The sequence below is a fragment of the Mauremys reevesii genome, linkage group 1 (genome assembly GCF_016161935.1).
Source record: "Mauremys reevesii isolate NIE-2019 linkage group 1, ASM1616193v1, whole genome shotgun sequence".
Taxonomy (NCBI): Eukaryota; Metazoa; Chordata; order Testudines; family Geoemydidae; genus Mauremys; species Mauremys reevesii.
Window position 1 is genome coordinate 279,010,712 of NC_052623.1, and position 20,195 is coordinate 279,030,906.

General features: G+C 50.3%; 1 protein-coding gene across 1 annotated transcript in view; it reads left to right on the forward strand.

Moving 5' to 3' along the window:
- Positions 1-14,863: 14,863 nt before the first annotated feature.
- The window catches only part of NDUFA12 (NADH:ubiquinone oxidoreductase subunit A12), a 36,684-nt gene continuing 31,352 nt past the window's right edge, over positions 14,864-20,195 (forward strand). Inside the window, exon 1 of the mRNA XM_039520706.1 lies at positions 14,864-15,270. Within this exon, the coding sequence (XP_039376640.1) occupies positions 15,182-15,270 (89 nt within the window). The 5' untranslated portion in view covers positions 14,864-15,181. The remainder of the gene's footprint in view (positions 15,271-20,195) is intronic.

Sequence of the window (20,195 nt, forward strand, 5' to 3'; positions counted from 1 at the left end):
CCGCGGCCATGGTGGTGCCACTCCAGGGGGCGCCCAGCCGACCCACTGAGTTGCTAGGGTAAAAGTCTCCGACGAATGTGCACGCGGCGCGCACACACCTACATGGAATGGATATGAGCAACACATCTCGAAGAACAACAGTTACAACGGTGAGTAACCGTCTTTTCTTCTTGTGTCTGTTGGGAAACCATGTGAAAACTGCAGAACTGTCTTAAAACCCTAGAGGTAAAGTAGAATGGGTGGAGTCATTTGTTTGGAGAAATGGCCAAGGTTAATGAGTGGAATTAACTGTCATAAGATATTGAAGAGTGAAATGAGGAGAGTTGTGATGTTTATAAGGGACTTGGTTTGCTAGACTTATGAACGTTCAAGAGGGTGGGCAGGACATGTGATAATGTTTTATTTTTCAGTCTTCAGTGTGTTTGAAGATAGTTGTTTCTCAGTCTAGCCAGTAAATATTAAAGATTAATACTGCAAAAGAGACTTTAGTGATTGCCAGATATCACAGTGAGAATTTATCTGAGGGTATGTCTACACTACAAGAGTAGTTCGATTTAACTTAGGTCGAATTTGTGTATCCACACTAAGGACACTAATTCGACTTTGTGAGTCCACACTAACGGGGCAAGCGTCAACATTGGAAGCGGTGCATTCTGGGCAGCTATCCCACAGTTCCCGCAGTCCCCACTTCCCATTGGAATGCTGGGTAGAGCCCCCAATGCCTGCTGGGGGAAAAATGTGTCGAGGGTGGTTTTGGGTAACTGTTGTCATTCAACCGTCACTCCCGCCCTCCCTCCCTGAAAGCGCCGGCGGGAAATCTGTTAGCGCACTTTTCTGGTCAGTGACAGCGTGGATGCCACAGCACTGCGAGCATGGAGCCCGCTGCGATCATCGCTGCACTTATGGCCGTTGTCAACTCCTCGCACCTTATCGTCCACCTCTTCCACAGTCAGCTGCTGAGAAATCGGGCGAGGAGGCTCCGGCAGCATGGTGAGGACATGAAGTGTCAGAGTGGCACAGACCTCTCTCAAAGCACGGGATCCCGCGCCGCGGAGATCATGGTGGAAATGGGTCAAGTTCATGCTGTGGAACAGCGATTCTGGGCCCGGGAAACAAGCACGGACTGGTGGGACCGCATAGTGCTGCAGGTCTGGGATGAATCACAGTGGCTGCGAAACTTCAGGATGCATAAGGGCACTTTCCTTGAACTGTGTGACTTGCTGGCCCCTGCCCTGAAGCGCCAGGACACCCAGATGCGAGCAGCCCTGAGTGTGCAGAAGCGAGTAGCCATAGCCCTCTGGAAACTTGCCACGCCAGACAGCTACCAGTCAGTAGCGAACCACTTTGACATGGGCAAATCTACTGTGGGGGTTGCTGTGATGCAAGTAACCAACGCAATCGTTGACCTACTGCTCTCAAAGGTAGTGACCCTGGGAAACGTCCAGGTCGTCATAGATGGCTTCGCCGCGATGGGATTCCCAAACTGCGGTGGGGCTATAGATGGGACTCACATCCCTATCCTGGGACCAGCCCACCAGGCCAGCCAGTATATTAACAGAAAGGGCTACTTTTCAATGGTGCTGCAAGCACTGGTGGACCATAGGGGACGTTTTACCAACATCTACGTCGGGTGGCCGGGCAAGGTTCATGACGCACGTGTTTTCAGGAACTCTTGTCTGTTTAGACGCCTGCAGGAAGGTAGTTTCTTCCCGGATCACAAAATAACTGTTGGGGATGTGGAGATGCCTACAGTGATCCTCGGAGACCCAGCCTACCCGCTAATGCCCTGGCTCATGAAGCCCTATACAGGCGTCCTGGACAGTGACAAAGAACTCTTCAACTACCGGCTGAGCAAGCAACTACCGACTGGTGGTGGAGTGTGCTTTTGGACGTCTCAAGGGGAGATGGAGGACCTTACTGACTCGCTCAGATCTCAGCGAAACCAATATCCCCATTGTTATTGCAGCTTGCTGTGTGCTCCACAATCTCTGTGAGAGCAAGGGGGAGACCTTTATGGCGGGATGGGAGGTTGAGGCAAATCGCCTGGCTGCTGATTACGCTCAGCCAGACACCCGTGCCATTAGAAGAGCCCAGCGGGAAGCGCTGTGCATCCGGGAGGCTTTGAAAGCTAGGTTCCTCAGAGAGCAGGGTAACCTATGACTGTCCAGTTTCTTTACAGAGAAGCTGAACCTGCCCCTGTTTCAGTTACTGTTGACTTTTTTCTGTGGTTACATACCCCGTTCACCAGGTTTCCCCCCTTCCAATAGACGTTTAAAAATAAAGTTAATGGAACATTGTTAATTAACAAAGTTTTCTTTAATAATGAATTCACGTTAAAGGGTTCAAACAGGGACGCAGACTGTGGTGGGTACGGTGTGCAGTGATGTACAGACCGCTTCTACACTCGAGGAATGACAGGCTCCTGCTCCTACAGCGGTCTCTGGGGGGAGGACGGTTACAGGAGGGTGTGCAGGAAGGGGTGAGGGTGTGTGCAGGAAGGGTGAGGGGTGTGTAGGGTGAGTAGGGGATGAGGGCTCTGGCTGGGGCTCAGGGCATTGGAGAGGCTCATGGCTAGGGTGGAAGGGCATGGTAAGGGCAGCCTGCCTTGCCATTTGTGGATGGCAGGCGCTAGGACCCTGGGGCAGCATACACCTCCCAGACTGACCTGGGGCAGCAGACACCTCCCAGAGTGACCCGGGTGCCTAGTGACTGCACTCTGTGTGTGACCTGCTGTTGATCCTGCCCCCATGTCTGTACCCTGGTAATGGTGGCTGTCCTATGCAATTAACAAACCCCTCCCCCCCCCTTCACACAAAGTCTTCTGCAAAGAAACATGACGGAAACAGTACTTAACAGCAAACTATTTTTAATACTCAACTACACAGTTGGGGGATGAAACTGGGATTTGGGATTGGGTGAGCCAGGAAGGGAAGCACTTCTCAAAATTTAGGGAATGAGAGCTGTTTGGTACATGAGCGCTCTGCTGGGGTGGAGTGACAGTTTTCACGACCCCTAGTGCCCCTCCTTCTTGTTATTTTGGGTGAGGGAGGGACAGGACTTTGTGGCGGGGGAGGGCGGTTGCAGATACAGTGCAGGGGGGCTCTCTCCTCCTGCCTGCGGTCCTGCAGAACATCCACAAGGCGCCGGAGCATGTCCGTTTGCTCCCTCATTAGGCCAAGCAGCGTTTGAGTCGCCTGCTGGTCTTCCTGCCGCCAACTGTCCTCCCGTTCGCTGTGTGAGCGCTGGTACTGAGAGAGGGTCTCCCTCCACTGGCTCTGCTGGGCCGCCTCGGCTCTGGAGCAGGCCATCAGTTCAGCGAACATCTCGTCCGAGTCTTTTTCTTTCGCCGCCTAATCTGCGCCAGCCTCTGTGAGGGGGATGCCGGGGCAGGTCGGGAAACAGCCGCAGCTGTGTGATGGGAAAAAGGAAGTGATTTCCTTGCAAAGATACATGTTTGCGAACACTGAACACAGTCTAGTCTGTCTCTGTGAACAAGACCATACACGGCACCTATCTCATGCGCTCTCAGGACAAGTTCGAATTTTCGGCCTTCGCTTTCATTGCCTGGGGTCTTGCACTGGAGATCAGACAAGCGGGGCAGGACAGCAGAATCCGTGTAGCAGCCAGGCATGGTAAGCCGTAAACTTTAGGCTGCTTAAAAGTTAATGTATAGCAGTGCCCTCCTGCTGCAGGCAATCCGGAAAGCATAAACTCTGACCCTGTTCCACCCCCTCGCGGCTGTCCCCGGGAAAGATCCCTGTATGCTTCCCCTCTGCAGCCTCCACCACGTGGCTGTTAAACGACGCTTATTGTTATGCAAAGGAAAAGTAAAGCATTCCCAATAGTAACATTACACTAATTCCCCTAATTAGATGCAGCAGTCGCCGAGCGAGATCACCCTGAGGCGGGTCACTAAGACAGACAGAGAGCGCATGCTACGTGAAACCCTGCACAGACCAGGGCCCTATGCTGCCATGCTCGTGGAGGCAATGTTCCCACAGTACCTGAGGATAGCCTGGCACGGAAGAGTGTGCTTCCACGGAGCACCCAATAAGGCACCTCTCCCCAGGAACCTCCTGCGGAGGCTTTTCGAGTACCTCTACGAGAGCTTCGTGGAACTCTCCCAAGAGGATTTCTGTTCTATCGCCATATGCATTGACCTTCTTTTCATATAGTTTTTATTCCTGTTTTTAAAAAAATAAATGTTTACATGTTTATAGCACTTACCGACTAATCCTTCCCCTGATTCAGAGTCCGGGTTAACGGCCGGGGAGGGTTGGTAGGGGATCTCTGTGAGGGTGATGAAGAGATCCTGGCTGTCGGGGAAATCAGTATTGTAAGCGCTGTCGCCTGCCTCGTCCTCCACAAACCCTTCCTCATCTTCCCCATCCGCGAACATCGCCGAGAAACTGCCCGTCAACACTATCCCATCCTCAGAGTCGACGGTCACTGGTGGGGCAGTGGTGGCAGACCCACCGAGAATGGCATGCAGTGCCTCGTAGAAGCGGCATGTCTGGGGCTGGGCTCCGGAGCGTCCATTTGCCGCTTTGATTTTTTGGTAGCCTTGTCTCAGGTCCTTGATTTTCACGCGGCACTGCGTTGCATCCCGGCTGTATCCTCTGAGTGCCATGGCTTTGGAGACCTTCTCGTAAGTCTTTGCATTCCGTTTTTTGGAGCGCAGCTCCGAAAGCACAGACTGATCGCCCCACACAGCGATCAGATCCAAGACTTCCCGGTCAGTCCATGCTGGGGCCCTCTTTCTACTTTGAGATTGCATGGACCCCTCTGCTGGAGAGCTCTGCATCGTTGCCGGTGCTGGTGAGCTCGCCCCGATGTCCAACCAGGAATTGAGATTCAAACTGGCCAGACAGGAAAAGGAATTCAAATTTTCCCGGGGCTTTTCCTGTATGGCTGGTCAGAACATCTGAGCTCGGACTGCTGTCCAGAGCGTCAACACAGTGGTGCACTGTGGGATAGCTCCCGGAGCTACTAAGGTCGATTTCCGTCCACACATAGGCTAACTCGACATAGCCATGTCGAATTTAGCGCTACTCCCCTCGTCGGGGTGGAGTACCGAATTCGAACTAAGAGCCCTCTAGGTCGAACTAATTAGCTTCCTGGTGTGGACGGTTGCACGGTTAAATCGAATTAATGCTGCTAAATTCGACATAAACTCCTAGTGTAGACCAGGCCTGATTTAATGTGCCTAAAGTTAGTGAGTAGGAAGTAAATAATAGAATGTGCAGAAATAATAGCCCAAACAGATAATGCTAAAGTCACAGTCTCTAGAAATTTGATTTTGTATCCCAAATCTGGTTGTGAAGGAGGTTGTGTCACAGTTTGTTGTATCAAAATCATGGAGAACTGAAAACATAAAATTACAGAAGGTAGAACACTCCAGAATGTTAATTTTAACAAGACCAATTGTTAAGTTTACAATTAACTGAGCATACTTTTAATACATTCAGATTGTTTGATGAATGCTTCATAGGAGGCTTAAATCTAAAAATGCAAATAAATTGATATAAGTGTATTAGTTTCTGTGGGAACAAACAATATGGGTCTCTAGTTAGTGGAGTGGGCTCTTCAGTGCTGTGTTCATTTTTCAGAATTGGAAGCGTAAATTTTGACAATATTTCATCTTTTTGTTTCAGGAATCACTATGCTTATAAACTAAGGCTTTGTCTACACTAGCACTTTTGTTGGCAAAACATTTGTCGGTCAGGGGTATGAAAAAAACACACCCGACTGACATAAGTTTCACCAACAAGAGGGCCAGTGTGGACAGTGCTATGTCCAGCAGGAGACACTCTGCGACTAACTTAACTACCACCGCTTGTTGGGGGCTGGTTTAATTATGCTATCTCCCGCCAGCATAGAGCAGCTACACAGGAGAGCTTACAGCTGTGCAGCTGTAGAGGTACAACTGTGCCACTGTAAGTTCCATAGTGTAGACATAGATCTTGGATCTGCTGGCACGGTGGGGAGAGGAGGCTGTGCAGAACTTTGATACCTATGATCAAATTTCTGATGGCTTGTTGGATAAGGGATATGAATGGGACACACAGCAGTGTCATGTGAAAATAAAGGGGCTGAGGCAGGTGTACTGGAAGGCAAGGCAGGCAAACCATTGTTCTGGTGCTGCGCCAAAGACCTGCTGCTTCTATAAGGAACTGAACACCATCCTTGGCAGAAACACTCCCCTCCACTGCCAAGAGCCCCATGGATGCTTCTACAGGACTGGAGGTGGATGAGGAGGTCAAGTTGGAGGATGATGTGGAGCACATGGCAGAGTTGTCTGGTGGTGCAGCGAGTCAGGACCTTTTTTCCAGTCCGGAGGGATCTAGCCAGTACCAGCAGTCTGTCTCTGGCGCACATGATGCAGGAGAGGAGAGCTCTGGTAAATGATCTTTTTGAGTTGATGCTGCTTCGTTACATGAGGTAGAGCTGTCCTTTGCTTTGTATATTCTAGAAGTGGGTGAAGGAATAAAAATGTACAAAACTAGCTGTGTTTGAATGTGCTCCACATTCCCCTGTATAGCTAAGCAGTGGCGTGGAACAGTGTGTTAATGCACACCAAGATTTAATGGGAATCCTCCAGATAGATCTCTAGGAAACTTTCCTGGAGGTATTCGCCAATTCTCTGCTGAAGGTTCCTTGGTAGAGCTGCTTTGTTCCTTCCCTCATTGTAGGAAACTTCTTCGAGTGCTTGCTCATATCGATTCCAATTAGGTGTGTGCGCGCCGCGTGCACGCTCGTCAGAAGATTTTCCACGGCGAGGGAGCTGATCGCAATGACAGTCTGCGCTGCCTCAACCCCTGGCACCGCCGGTACGGGTCATACAGTCGGTCGGCAAGCCTGCCTTGATCAGACCACCATCTGTCGGCACCGCAGGGCAGCACTGTTCACGATCGCGGTCCCGCAGACGTTCTCGGTCCCGTCACCGATCCCGGTCCTGACGCCACTCGCAGTCCCAGCACCGTTCTCCTTCTCGGTACCGGTCGCACTTGCGGCACTGATGAGCGTCCCGTTCGCCGGCCTGGTACTCTCGGCACCGATCCAGCTCCCGGCACCTCTGCAGGCACCATGACTCTCGCAGCCACTCCCGTCGTCGAGCCTTGAGATCTCGGTCAACCTCCCAGCACTGTTCCGGTTGCAGGTCCCGATCTCGTTCCTGGTACCGGTATGGCTCCTGGTACCGATCCCCGGTGCCGAGCAGAGCGAGATTGGTCAGACAGGGAGACTCTGCCCAGGGCTTTTCAGCCCCTACATGGCCATCTCGACACACATCGGTGTCGTCTCATGCAGACAGTTCCTATGCTCAGGACCGTGATTCCGATGTGCCCACCAGACTCTTCCAGGAGACCCAGGCCCAAGACCAAGGCCGTCATCAGTGGTCATTCTGGACACCTTGGGCGTACCACCAGGCCCAAGGTGTACCGGTAGTTCCGTCTCGCTCTGTCGCATCAGAGCACCGAGTGCCAGAGGCTACTGTTAGCCGTCCCCCTCCAACCGGTACGGAGGAAGCTCCAGTTCAGCCACCAGACTCCCAGATCCACCTGGAGCAAGAGGCCGTCCAAGAACAAGAGCCCACACAGGACCCGCTTATCCCCGGCCTTTCCTCTTCCTCCTCTCCAGATGAGGCGGTGGCAGGAACATCCTCCTTGGGCCCTTCTCCAATCGACCTGAGGGCCCATCAGGACCTCCTGAGATGGGTGTCACTCAATATGAGCCTCCAGGTGGAGGAAGTCCCGGAGATAGAGGACCCGGTAGTAGATATCCTGTCGGCTGACGCACCCACAAGAGTGGCTTTACCGTTTATCCGGACAATCCAGGCCAATGTTGATACCATCTGGCAGTCTCCAGCCTCTATCCCGCCCGCTGCCAGGGGAGCTGAGCGCAAGTACATGGTGCCCTCTAAGGGGTACAAGTACTTGTATGTGCATCCTCCTCCCTGCTCCCTCGTAGTGCAGTCTGTCAATGAGCGGGAACGCCATGGCCAGCAAGCGCTGGCTCCAAAATCAAAGGAGGCTAGGTGTATGGACTTACTGGGCCATAAGGTGTACTCGGCAGGGGCCCTACAACTCTGGGTGGCAAACCAACAAGCCCTGCTTAGCCGCCACAATTATAACACCTGGGGGGCGGTGGGCAAATTTACAGAGGTAGTCCATCAAGACTCCCGTCAAGAGTTTGCCGCTCTCTGGGAGGAGGGGAAGAAAGTGGCGAGAACTTCCCTCCAGGCATCGTTGGATGCAGCCAGGACTCTGGCCTCGGGTGTTGCCATGAGACGCATTTCATGGCTTCAGGTGTCAGGCCTCCTGCCGGAACTACAGCATACCATACAGGACTTGCCCTTTGACGGTATAGGCCTGTTTTCTGAAAAGACTGACCCTAGGCTACAAAGCCTAAAGGACAACAGGGTCATTATGCGCTCTCTCGGCATGCACACGCCGGTGACTTAGCGCAGGCCTTTCCGTCCCCAGCCTCATCGCCCCTACCCTGCGCCTAGACAAAGACAGGACTTTGGCAGAAGGCGTGGCCGAGGCGGTCGTAGGCAACAGTCAGGACCCCAAGGGGGCCAAAATCAGGGTCCTGCCAAACCACTAGCGGGGCCAAAGCCAAACTTTTGAAGGCACACCCAAGGACGGCGTACCAGTTATTACCCAGGATCCGTTCCCTCCCTTTTACAACCACCTCTCCTTTTTCCTCCCTGCGTGGTCCCATCTAACCTCGGATCATTGGGTCCTACGCATGATGGAACTTGGGTACCACCTCCAGTTTATTTTGCCTCCCACCCTCCATCCTCGTCCCTCTTCAGGGACCCCTCTCACGAGCAATTCCTCTTGCAAAAGGTGCAGACGCTCCTCGCCATCGGAGCTATAGAGAACGTATTTTCACGTCGCCATTTATCCTCCACACAGAAGGTACCTCCAGTTTGTGGCCAACCGTCAACATTTCCAGTTTACGGTCCTTCCGTTTGGCCTCTCTACAGCCCCAAGAGTTTTCACAAAGTGCATGGCTGTAGTCACCGCCTCCCTCCGCTGCCGTCGGATACACGTTTTTCCGTATCTAGACGATTGGCTCATTCGAGGGACCTCCGAGGCCCAAGTCACCCATCATGTGGGCATCGTCAAGGATCTATTCCTGCGTCTAGGCCTGATGATCAATATAGAGAAATCCACTCTGATTCCCACACAGAGAATAGAATTCATTGGGGCCATCTCCAATCTTGCCAGAGCCTGCTTACCTCAGCCTCGGTTTCAGGCAATGGTAACAATTACACAAGGTCTACAGAACTTCCCAACAACTTCGGCTCGCACTTGCCTCGGTCTCCTGGGTCACATGGCTGCCTGCACGTTCGTGACCAAACATGCCAGGCTACACCTCCGTCCCCTCCAATCGTGGCTCACCTCGGTATACCACCCAAGCAGAGACAGCATAGACATGATCGTCACGATCCCCCCGAGCATCCTAGGCTTCCTCAACTGGTGGTCGACGCCCTTCCTGGTGTGTGGAGGGATGCTGTTCCATCCGCCTCACCCCTCGGTGTCCCTGATGACAGACACCTCATCTCTTGGCTGGGGTGCTGACCTTGGTCAGTTTCGTACTCAAGGCCTTTGGTCAGCTTAAGAGCTGGCCTTGCACAACAATGTCCGAGAGCTGAGAGCAGTCCGCCTTGTGTGCCAGGCATTTCAGCAGCACCTACAAGGCCGTTGTGTCTCAGTGTTCACAGACAACACAACGGCCATGTATTACATAAACAAGCAGGGAGGAGCACAGTCCTCCCCTCTTTGTCAGGAAGCCATCCAGCTCTGGGACTTCTGCATAGCCCAATCGATAGACCTGGTAGTGTCCTTTCTCCCAGGTGTTTGGAACACTCTGGCGGATCGCCTCAGCAGATCCTTCCTGTCTCACGAGTGGTCGATTCGTCCGGACATTATCCATTCTGTTTTCCAGAAGTGGGGCTTTCCCCACATAGACGTCTTCGCTTCTCGCGAGAACAGGAAGTGCCAAACGTTCTGCTCATTCCAAGGCCTCTCCCCGGGCTCAATCTCAGACGCTTTTCTGATGCCATGGATGAGCCATCCGCTGGCGGTACGCTTTTCCACCATTGCCGCTGGTTCACAGGGTCCTGCTAAAACTCCGCAGGGACAGAGCGCACCTGATCATGATCGCTTCAGCGTGGCCCAGGCAGCACTGGTACACCATGTTGCTAGACCTGTCGATAGCCAACCCGATTCCCCTGCCTCTTCGCCCAGATCTCATAACGCAGGATCACGGCAGACTTCACCACCTAGACCTGCAATTCCTGCACCTCCCAGCATGGCTGCTGTGTGATTAAACCGATCCGAGTTACGTTGCTCTGCCTCAGTACAAGTGCTCCTGGGTAGTAGGAAACCTTCCACTCGGTTAACATATCTGGCCAACTGGAAGCGTTTCTCCTGCTGGTGCGAAACGCACAATGTTACTCCCACCGAGGTCCCGATCCATTCCATCTTGGACTACCTCTGGTCTCCCAAACAGCAGGGCCTGGCGGTATCATCATTGAGGGTGCACTTGGCAGCCATCTCTACCTTCCACCCAGGAGAGAGTGGCCACTCCGTATTCTCGCATCGTATGGTTTCTAGGTTCCTCCAGGGCTTGGAGCGCTTATACCCCCAAGCTCACCGCCCTGCCCCAATCTGGGACCTCAACCTGGTTTTAACCAGACTTATGACTGCCCCATTCGAGCCGCTGGCAACCTGCTCGCTGCTATACCTGTCCTGGAAGACAGCTTTCCTCGTAGCCATTACATCGGCCAGATGAGTCTCCGAGCTTTGGGCTCTCACGGTGGACCCACCACCGTATACTATTTCACAAGGACAAGGTGCAGTTGCGGCCAAATCCGGCCTTCCTCCCTCAGGTGGTATTGGCCTTCCATATCAACCAGGATATCTTCCTTCCGGTCTTCTTTCCGAAGCCACACTCATCGCGAAGGGAGCAGCAATTGCACTCCCTAGACATCCGTAGGGCACTCACATTTTATATCGAGCGGACAAAGCCCTTTCGTAAAACGCCCCAACTCTTCGTCGCAGTGGCAGACCGAATGAAGGGCCTACCTGTCTTCTCCCAGAGGATTTCATCTTGGGTGACGTCGTGCATCCGTACCTGCTATGACTTGGCCCATGTTCCATCGAGCCACCTCACTGCACATTCCACCAGGGCTCAGGCTTCTTCTGCTGCCTTCCTGGCTCAAGTACCCATCCAGGAGATCTGTCGTGCAGCTACCTGGTCCACACCTTTGCCTCACATTATGCACTGGTCCAACAGTCCAGAGATGATGCAGCCTTTGGCTCAGCAGTTTTGCATTCTGCAACATCTCACTCCGACCCCACCGCCTAGGTAAGGCTTGGGAATCACCTAATTGGAATCGATATGAGCAAGCACTCAAAGAAGAAAAGACGATTACTCACCTTTGTAACTGTTGTTCTTCGAGATGTGTTGCTCATATCCATTCCAAACCCACCCTCCTTCCCCTCTTTCAGAGTAGCCGGCAAGAAGGAACTGAAGGGCCGTTGGGTCGGCAGGGGTATATATTTGGCACCATGGCGGTGCCACTCTAGGGGGTGACCCAGCCGACCCACCGAGTGTTGCTAAGGTAAAAATCTTCCGACGAGCGTGCATGCGGCGCTCACACATCTAATTGGAATGGATATGAGCAACACATCTCGAAGAACAACAGTTACAAAGGTGAGTAACCGTCTTTTTCTCTGTGCAACTCAACAATCATCTGTGTAGGGACCAAAGCGCACACAGGCAAGCAGCATATGTACTGGGTCTGAAGCTGCACGTGTGCAGGAAATGCACCCAGGAGTGAGATATCTGCTTCAGTGGCACCTGCCTGTGTATGGTGGCAGAATTTACTATATCATTCCTAGTTGCCTGCACTGATTCCCTGCGCCATCTTGAACACCCAACTCCCCACCTGAGCTGAACTCACCATGTTTAGGGTGTTCACTGAGGTGTGCTTGCCAAGGGACAGTGAGAAAGTGATTCATATATTAAAAGAGGTGTATTTTACCATAATGATTCAATGCGGCGTGTAAACTAGCAATCATGCTTCTGTGTATTGTTTCTTGTGCTTCTGCATATGTGGCCTTCAGGGGAACCTCCTACACACTAGTGGAGTGCTTCCACTAGATAAGGTAGTGATGAAGGCAGAGCAAGCAGGACATGTTCCAAGAGGTGCTCCAATCTTCAAAGGCTGAAAAAAGAGAACGGAGGGAGACCCTGAAGGACAAATTTAAAATAGAAAGGCAGGACAGAAAGAAGAGTGAGGGAGTGCATTGTAAAGGGCCAGGAGCAGATGATGATGGAGCAAACAGAGATGCTGAAGTCTCTAATCACACTCCAGGCAGAACACATGCGTGCTCACTCCCTGGCACCAGATAGCTGGATTTACACACAGCTATGAGAGCCCTGCATTGTTATCTCCCTTTCCACTAAGACTTTTGTGAGTGTTAATTGGTATTTAATAAAAACAAACTCTCTGGAAGATAATCAATCTTTGTCTCCTACATGTGGTGGTTGCTGCTGGTAGTAATACATAGTGGCAGTTTCATCATTTACTGACTACAAATCCTGGTCAGGACTCATAATTTTCATGCAAGCCTCATGTTAACAAAACATGGCAGAATGCTGTATAGAAAGACACATTACAGGTGCTCATTGTCAAAATGTTGCCTCAAAGCCTCCCCGATTCAAATAGCCCTCTGTGGTGCCCTCTAATAGCCCTGGTATCTGTCCTCTCAAATTCAGAAGTTGGGTGATCTGCCTCGGCACTTCACCCTGGGGGAAACTTTTCACCCTGAACCTCACAAATATTACGGAGCATGCAGCTGCTATGACCATGGGAATGTTTTCCTCATTTAGGTCTAACCTGCCATAAATACAGTGCCATCATGCTTTTAATCTGCCAAAGACACATTCTATGGTCATTCTGCATCTGCTCAACCTATTGTTGAAGAGCTCCTTGCTGCTGTCCAGGTTTCCTGTGTAAGGCTTCATGCACCGTGGTCGTAAGGGGTACAGTGAGTCTCCCAAGATCACCATGAGCATTTCAACATTTCCCACTGGAATCTTCTGGTATGGAAAGAAGGTCCCTGCTTGGAGCTTTCTGTACAGGTCTGTGTTCCCGAAGATGCATGTGTCATGCACTTTCCTGGACCACCCTGCGTTGTCAGTGAAATGCTCATGTTGATCCACAAGCACCTGCAATACCATAGAGAAGTACCCCTTTCTAGTGATGTACTCCACTGCAAGATGGTCAGGGGCCAAAACTGGAATATACGTTCAATCTAACCCCTCTGCAGTTAGGGAATCCCATTGTCACAAAGCCATCCACTATTTCAATCACATTGCCAAGAGTCACAGTCCTTCATAGCAGGATGTGATTAATGGCCCTGCACACTTCTTGTAACTCAGCCCCCAGCATTGACATCCTGACTCCATACTGATTTGCAACCAACTGATAGCAGTCTGGATTTGCCAACTTCTACACAGATACATGCTTCTCCACCAAGAGGACAGCTCTCATTTTGGTGTCCTTGCACTGCAGTGCTGGGTCGGCTCTGCATACAGTTCCAGGAAGGTGGCTTTCGGCATCTGAAAGTTCTGAGCCACTGCTTGTCATCTGATACCTGCATAATGATGCAATTCCAGCACTCAGTGCTTGCTTCCTGAGCCCAAAAGCAATGGTCCACACTGTTCAGCTGCTCTGGGAATGCCAAAAGTAATCTGGTGTTGTTTCTTTCCATAGTACACAGCAGGCCAGGCAACTCTGATTCCTGTTCAGATTGGGAGCTCATGATGTAATGCATGACCATCCGTGATGTGTTCATAAAAGTGACCACACCTACTAAGTAGAGAGCAGTGTGGGATCCATCCTTTGGAGATGGGCACATAATAAACAGAAGCCATTGGAAAATGTTGGGAAACACAGTCAAAAGCCCATAGAGTGCTGTGACGGAAAGAACTGTATCATGGGACTTTGAGCCCACCCCCATGATGCACTGTGATCCTCTCTACCTTCCCACAACTTCTAGCTGCCGAAGGTGGTGAGTAGCACAGTGGGGTAGCTACTCACAGTGCACTGCTCTCACTATCAATGCTAGAGCACCAGGGCTGGCTCCAGGCATCAGCTTATCAAGCAGGTGCTTGGGGCAGCAACTTGGGAGCAGGGCGCCACTTTCAGGTATTCAGCAGCAATTCAGCAGAGGGTCACTCACACCTGCTCCGAGCGAAGGATCTCCCGCTGAATTGCCGCAGATTGTGATAGTGGCTTTTTTTTTTTTTGGGCTGCTTGGGGTGGCAAAACCCCTGGAGCCGGCCCTGTAGTGCACTTCATGTGGACACGCTCTGCCAACAGAAGCATAGTGTGAAAATGCACAAGCAATATCATTATACTGCTTTTTGATTGTCGACTTAATTTGCGTTAACAAAATTCTGTAGTGCACACAAGGCCAATTCCTACATCACCTACTACCTTGTTCTTTCTCTCCCTAGCTGTAAAAATAAAGGGATTTCTCATGCTGAAGAAAGTCACACCAGTTTGTGATAGACATTTTAGCTCTGAACATCTGTCATTGTATGACACTGACTATGAATATTGCATTCTACTGGCATCATGCTCCAGGTCTAGGTAAGCTCTTCTGTGCCCTCTGCTTAAACTCTCCTTATTCTGGTTTCTAAACAAAGGCCGGGAGCGCGCAGGTGCGGTAAGCAGCTGAGATCAGCCCTTAGCATTGGCATCGTGTGGTTATAAATCATAGGGGCTGCAAAGTAAAAAAGCTCCTGGCGCTGGGGTGACGACAAAGCTGGATGCCCGGGGCAAAGGCAGCCCCACCACGGCCTGGTTGCGGATGGATAAAGATGAATCTAGGGACTGATACAAACATTACCGTGAGCAAAGAGAGGCCTCAGCGGGCTCCCAGAGCGCCCAGCGCTGACGGGACGGGAGGGCGTAACCCCACCGGCCTAGAGCTGGGCGGCCCCGGCACCAGTCGCACCCAGCTGAGTCCGCAGCCCCGCCCGCCCGGAGGCGAGGCCCCGCCCACCCGGTGAGCTGAGGGGCGGGCGGCGCTGTCTGTGCGAGCCGGAACTGCCGGTTGCGGCTGAGCCCGGCCCGGCGGCGGCCGCCAAGATGGCGGAGTACGTGCGTGTGCTGAGGCGGGCGCTGCAGGAGCTCTGGGGTCACGGCGGCCTCCGCGGCGCCTTCTGGAAGACAGTCAGGTACGGAGCGCCCCCCCTCCCCTCCCGCGCCTGGGGCCGGCACGTGACCCCCCCGCCCCCCGGGAACGGGAGTGACCTTGGGGCAGGGAGACCCCGACCTCTGGTGCCCAGGGAGCGGGGCTGTCACACCTCTGCGGGCGGGGGGACTAGAGCGTCCTCCTGGCTGCGGGGGGCCCGTCTGTCTGGGGCGGGGGCTTCCTCGCTTTGGCTTCAGGCTCTCCTCGCCGGGGGAGGCAGGTTTGGTTGTGTGGCTAGTCTCTCTGTTCCCGGGGGTGGGGTTTCTAGACTTGTTACCGAGCAGCCTTGAAGTACCTTTTCCCTCTCTCTGTCCCCCAGCCTGGGTGAGTAACTCCTTTGGACTGGTAAATGAATTGTCCTGGTAAGGGAGGGTAAGCGAGGTCTGTGTTGTTGCTACTATAGTTTCCTACTGACTGCAAAGCTTCTTTGTGGTGTTTCCTGCCTTGAGTGCCCCGTTTTCCTGCCTAGATGACCTATCGAGGTCCCTTCCAGTTCGACACTTCTTGGCTATGTCTGAGCGACAGCTTATGTCGCTCGGGGATGAGTAAATCATCCTCCCGAGTGACATAAGCGATACTGACATAAGCGCCAATGTGGACATAGCCATAGAAGTGTAGGACTGGATGGGACCTCAATAGGTCATCTAGGCTGGAAAATGGGGCACTCAAGGCATACTGTTGTAAGCATCAAGATAGGGTCCATTAGAGTCAATTGTCTTCTGTCAGGTATAACAGTACATTTTCTTTCTTCATGTGACTTCATAGAGGAGAGCACTGCTGTAAGAGTTGCCACATGGCCCCAGCACCTTTTAAACAGTAGTTGATAGATAGCAAGTGTGCACGATTCCCTTGAACCCAACACTTCACAGACCAAGTCTATAAAATGCTTTGATGAAACAAAACAGGAGTACTTGTGGCACCTTAAAGACTAACAAATTTATTTAAGCATGAGCTTTCGTGAGCTACAGCTCACTTCTTCGGATGCATAGAATGGAACACACAGACGGGATATTTATACATACAGAGAACATGAAAAGGTGGAAGTATGCATACCAACAGGCAGAGTCTAATCAATTGAGATGAGCTATCGTTAGCAGGAGGAAAAAAACTTTTTGAAGTGATAATTAAGATGGCCCATAGAAGGTGTGAGGAGAACTTAACATAGGGAAATAGATAATTGGTGTAATGACCAAACCATGGGTCATTTAAGCTCATGCTTAAATAAATTTGTTAGTCTGTAAGGTGGTCAAAAAAGCAAACAGGATGTTAGGAATCATTAAAAAGGGGATAGAGAATAAGACTGAGAATATATTATTGCCCTTATATAAGTCCATGGTACGCCCACATCTCGAATACTGTGTACAGATGTGGTCTCCTCACCTCAAAAAAGATATTCTAGCACTAGAAAAGGTTCAGAAAAGGGCAACTAAAATGATTAGGGGTTTAGAGAGGGTCCCATATGAGGAAAGATTAAAGAGGCTAGGACTCTTCAGTTTGGAAAAGAGAAGACTAAGGGGGGACATGATAGAGGTATATAAAATCATGAGTGATGTTGAGAAAGTGGATAAGGAAAAGTTATTTACTTATTCCCATAATACAAGAACTAGGGGTCACCAAATGAAATTAATAGGCAGCAGGTTTAAAACAAATAAAAGGAAGTTCTTCTTCACGCAGCGCACAGTCAACTTGTGGAACTCCTTACCTGAGGAGGTTGTGAGGAGTCCTGAGGAGGACTATAACAATGTTTAAAAGGGGACTGGATAAATTCATGGTGGCTAAGTCCATAAATGGCTATTAGCCAGGATGGGTAAGAATGGTGTCCCTAGCCTCTGTTTGTCAAAGGATGGAGATGGATGGCAGGAGAGAGATCACTTGATCATTGCCTGTTAGGTTCACTTCCTCAGGGGCACCTGGCATTGGCCACTGTTGGTAGACAGATACTGGGCTAGATGGACCTTTGGTCTGACCCGGTACGGCCTTTCTTATGTTCTTATGTAAGGTGCCACAAGTACTCCTGTTTTTTTTGCGGATACAGACTAACACGGCTGCTACTCTGTAACCTTTGATGAAACAGTTTTTAAAAGGCCTGACGGACATTCGCAAGTGGGAGCCTACTGATTCTCGAAACTTGAATTTGGTAACAAAACTAATAGGAGGTTCTTTCGGGTCTTGCTTTCTGTACCACCTCTTAACAGTATTCATTCTGTTAGCCATTACCCCTGCCAACATGATCAGAGAAAGGGTTCTGACAGCCAGCCTGCCTTATGCAATACTCCATAATGTTCAGGCCTCCAGCTTTCTGACTCAAATTGTATCTTTCTTAAAGGTTATCACTGTCTTCTTTCCTTCCTTCACAGGGCCTTAAACTTCCTGGGTGTTTTAGCTACTATTAAGACAGGACTAAGCTGTTTAGAAAGGCAAAAATGATTTGCGGCTTTTGGAGAAGTCTGTGTCCAGCCATTTCAGCTCAAAGATAAAGTGGCAAAATGAAGCATTCACTGCTGAGTACCTATTTAGTGTTTTTGTGCCTGAATATCTTAGGACTCATTCAACTAGGGGAATGGCAGTCAGTGGCATGCATCTGAAATGTTCCTTTATCTAAAACCTGTTGGCCTGCTACATGGAGTTTGGTTCCTATCTTTATGGATCATTATTTTCTTAATATTGCACCAAGAGCACAGTGTGTCAATTGCTATCTAACTAATAGGGCTCATCAGGAAAGGTGTAAGGATCTGTGGGGCTAGAACTTGGGACTGTTGGTCCCTGAGTGACAGCTGCATCCAGTCGATGGGCTGTGAGGCTGTTGGGGCCAAGCTCCACTAGATGTCATGCTCACAGACATCCTAACTGGCAGAGCCTACCATATTCCCTGATTGGCTTAGGCACACTATTTAAGGTCTTGAGGAAACACCTGCAGGCTATCTGGTCAACTAGGCAGATCTCCATTTTGCTGCTGCAAATGGACCCTGCTGTGTATTCCTGATACCTTGCCTTACTCATGGTTTTTGGCCCCAGTCCTGCTCTTGAAACCTGGTCCCACTTCTGATTCCTGGTCCCCTGCTCTGCTCCTGACATCTTGCCCTGCCTCTGTTCCATTAACCCTATTTTAAGCTGGCTCACTTAGCTCCGACCAGTGCAGCTCATTGACCTCAACTCCAACCTGATCTTATGGTGTGACATTTGAACACGTTGTTGTTTCTTGCCTTGATTCTCTAGACTGAATTTGGACCATGTCCCCTTTAACCCAGGCCCCGGCCTTGACCCGTGCTCTGTAGCTGGATCCTCACAGATGGTCACTGGTAGCTGGTGATCTGTAGCCGGTCTATATGCCATGGACAAGAAAACTGGATGATTTGCCCTCACTGAGCTACTCTGATGCTCCTCCTCCCTTCCTCTTTTTGGAAACTATCTTTAAATAAGGCTTCTGGAGGTGGAGAGGAACTAAGTCAATTAGAAGGGGCACCCAATAACTGCAGGCTGTTGCTCTAAAAAGGTTCCAAGGATGCCTGGTTGTGCCCTCCACTTTTACAGTGTTGTCTCCATGGATGCAGTCTATTCAGTGAACAGGGAAGTTGTGGAGATTGAGTCTTTTTGAGTTAAAGGTGAAAAGTATTGGAAAATGACTTCTAAGCTCCATTTTACCTAAAATAGATTTTCTATGCAGTGATGGGGTAATTATGTTCTGAGTAAAATACTCATGCCTGTCTCAAAGTAAAATAAAATTAAAACATGCAAATCTAAGCCTAATACAGTAATAAAACTGAATACAGATAAAATCTCACCCTCAGAGATGTTTCAATAAGTTTCTTTCACAGATTGGACGCCTTCCTAGTCTGGGCCCAATCCTTTCCCCTAGTACAGCCCTTGTTCCAGCTCAGGTGGTAGCTAGGGGATTTCTCATGATGGCCGCCACTTTGTTCCGTTATACCCACTTATATACCTTTTGCATAAGGCCGGAATCCTTTGTCCCTCTCTGGGTTCCCACCCCCTACTTCTCAATGGAAAAGCACTAGGTTAAAGATGGATTCCAGTTCAGGTGACATGATCACATGTCACTGTAAGACTTCATTACCCACCTGCCAGCACAGCAGTATACAGGAAGACTTACAAGTAAAACCGAGTCATCTACAGACAATTGCCCTGGTTAATGGGAGCCATCAAGATTCCAAACCACCATTAATGGCCCACCCTTTGCATAATTACAATAGGCCCTCAGAGTTATATTTTATATTTCTAGTTTCAGATACAAGAGTGGTACATTTATTCAAATAAGATGACCACACTCAGTAGATTATAAACTTTGTAATGATACCTTACAAGAGACCTTTAGCATGAAGCATATTCCTGTTACATTATATTCAGACTCATCAGCATACTTTTATAAAATCATATAAAGAGCAATGTCACAATGATTATCCTGTTTGTGTTCATGTATGATTTTTGTATCTGAAGTTATAAATATTGACTATGTATCTGTATTACAAATGTAATTACGTTTGGGTAACATCCACTATGCAAAAGGCTTCCAGTCTAGAGAGCTGGTTGTGAAGGGCCTATTCAGGGTAAAGGGCCTTTGGGGAAATAATAGGCCGTAGGAGAAGCTTATCCCCCACCTGGTGAGCCTTCCTGAGTATGCTCCTGACAGCCTATGAGTAATGGCTACTATGACTCAGCAGGGCATGCTAGGGAATGTGACCAGACCACATGACACTGAACTCCATTTTGGTACCTGTATTTTTCCACAAAATGGGCTGGGAACTGAGTTTGGAACAAAGGGTTCCTGCCATATTGAAAAGCTATATAAGGCAGGGAGTGGCGACATCTCTTGGCCTCGCTCCCCACACAAGAGAACTCCTGGAAATACCTGAGGAACAAAGACTGAACTAGGCGAAGTGCTGGTCCTAGGCT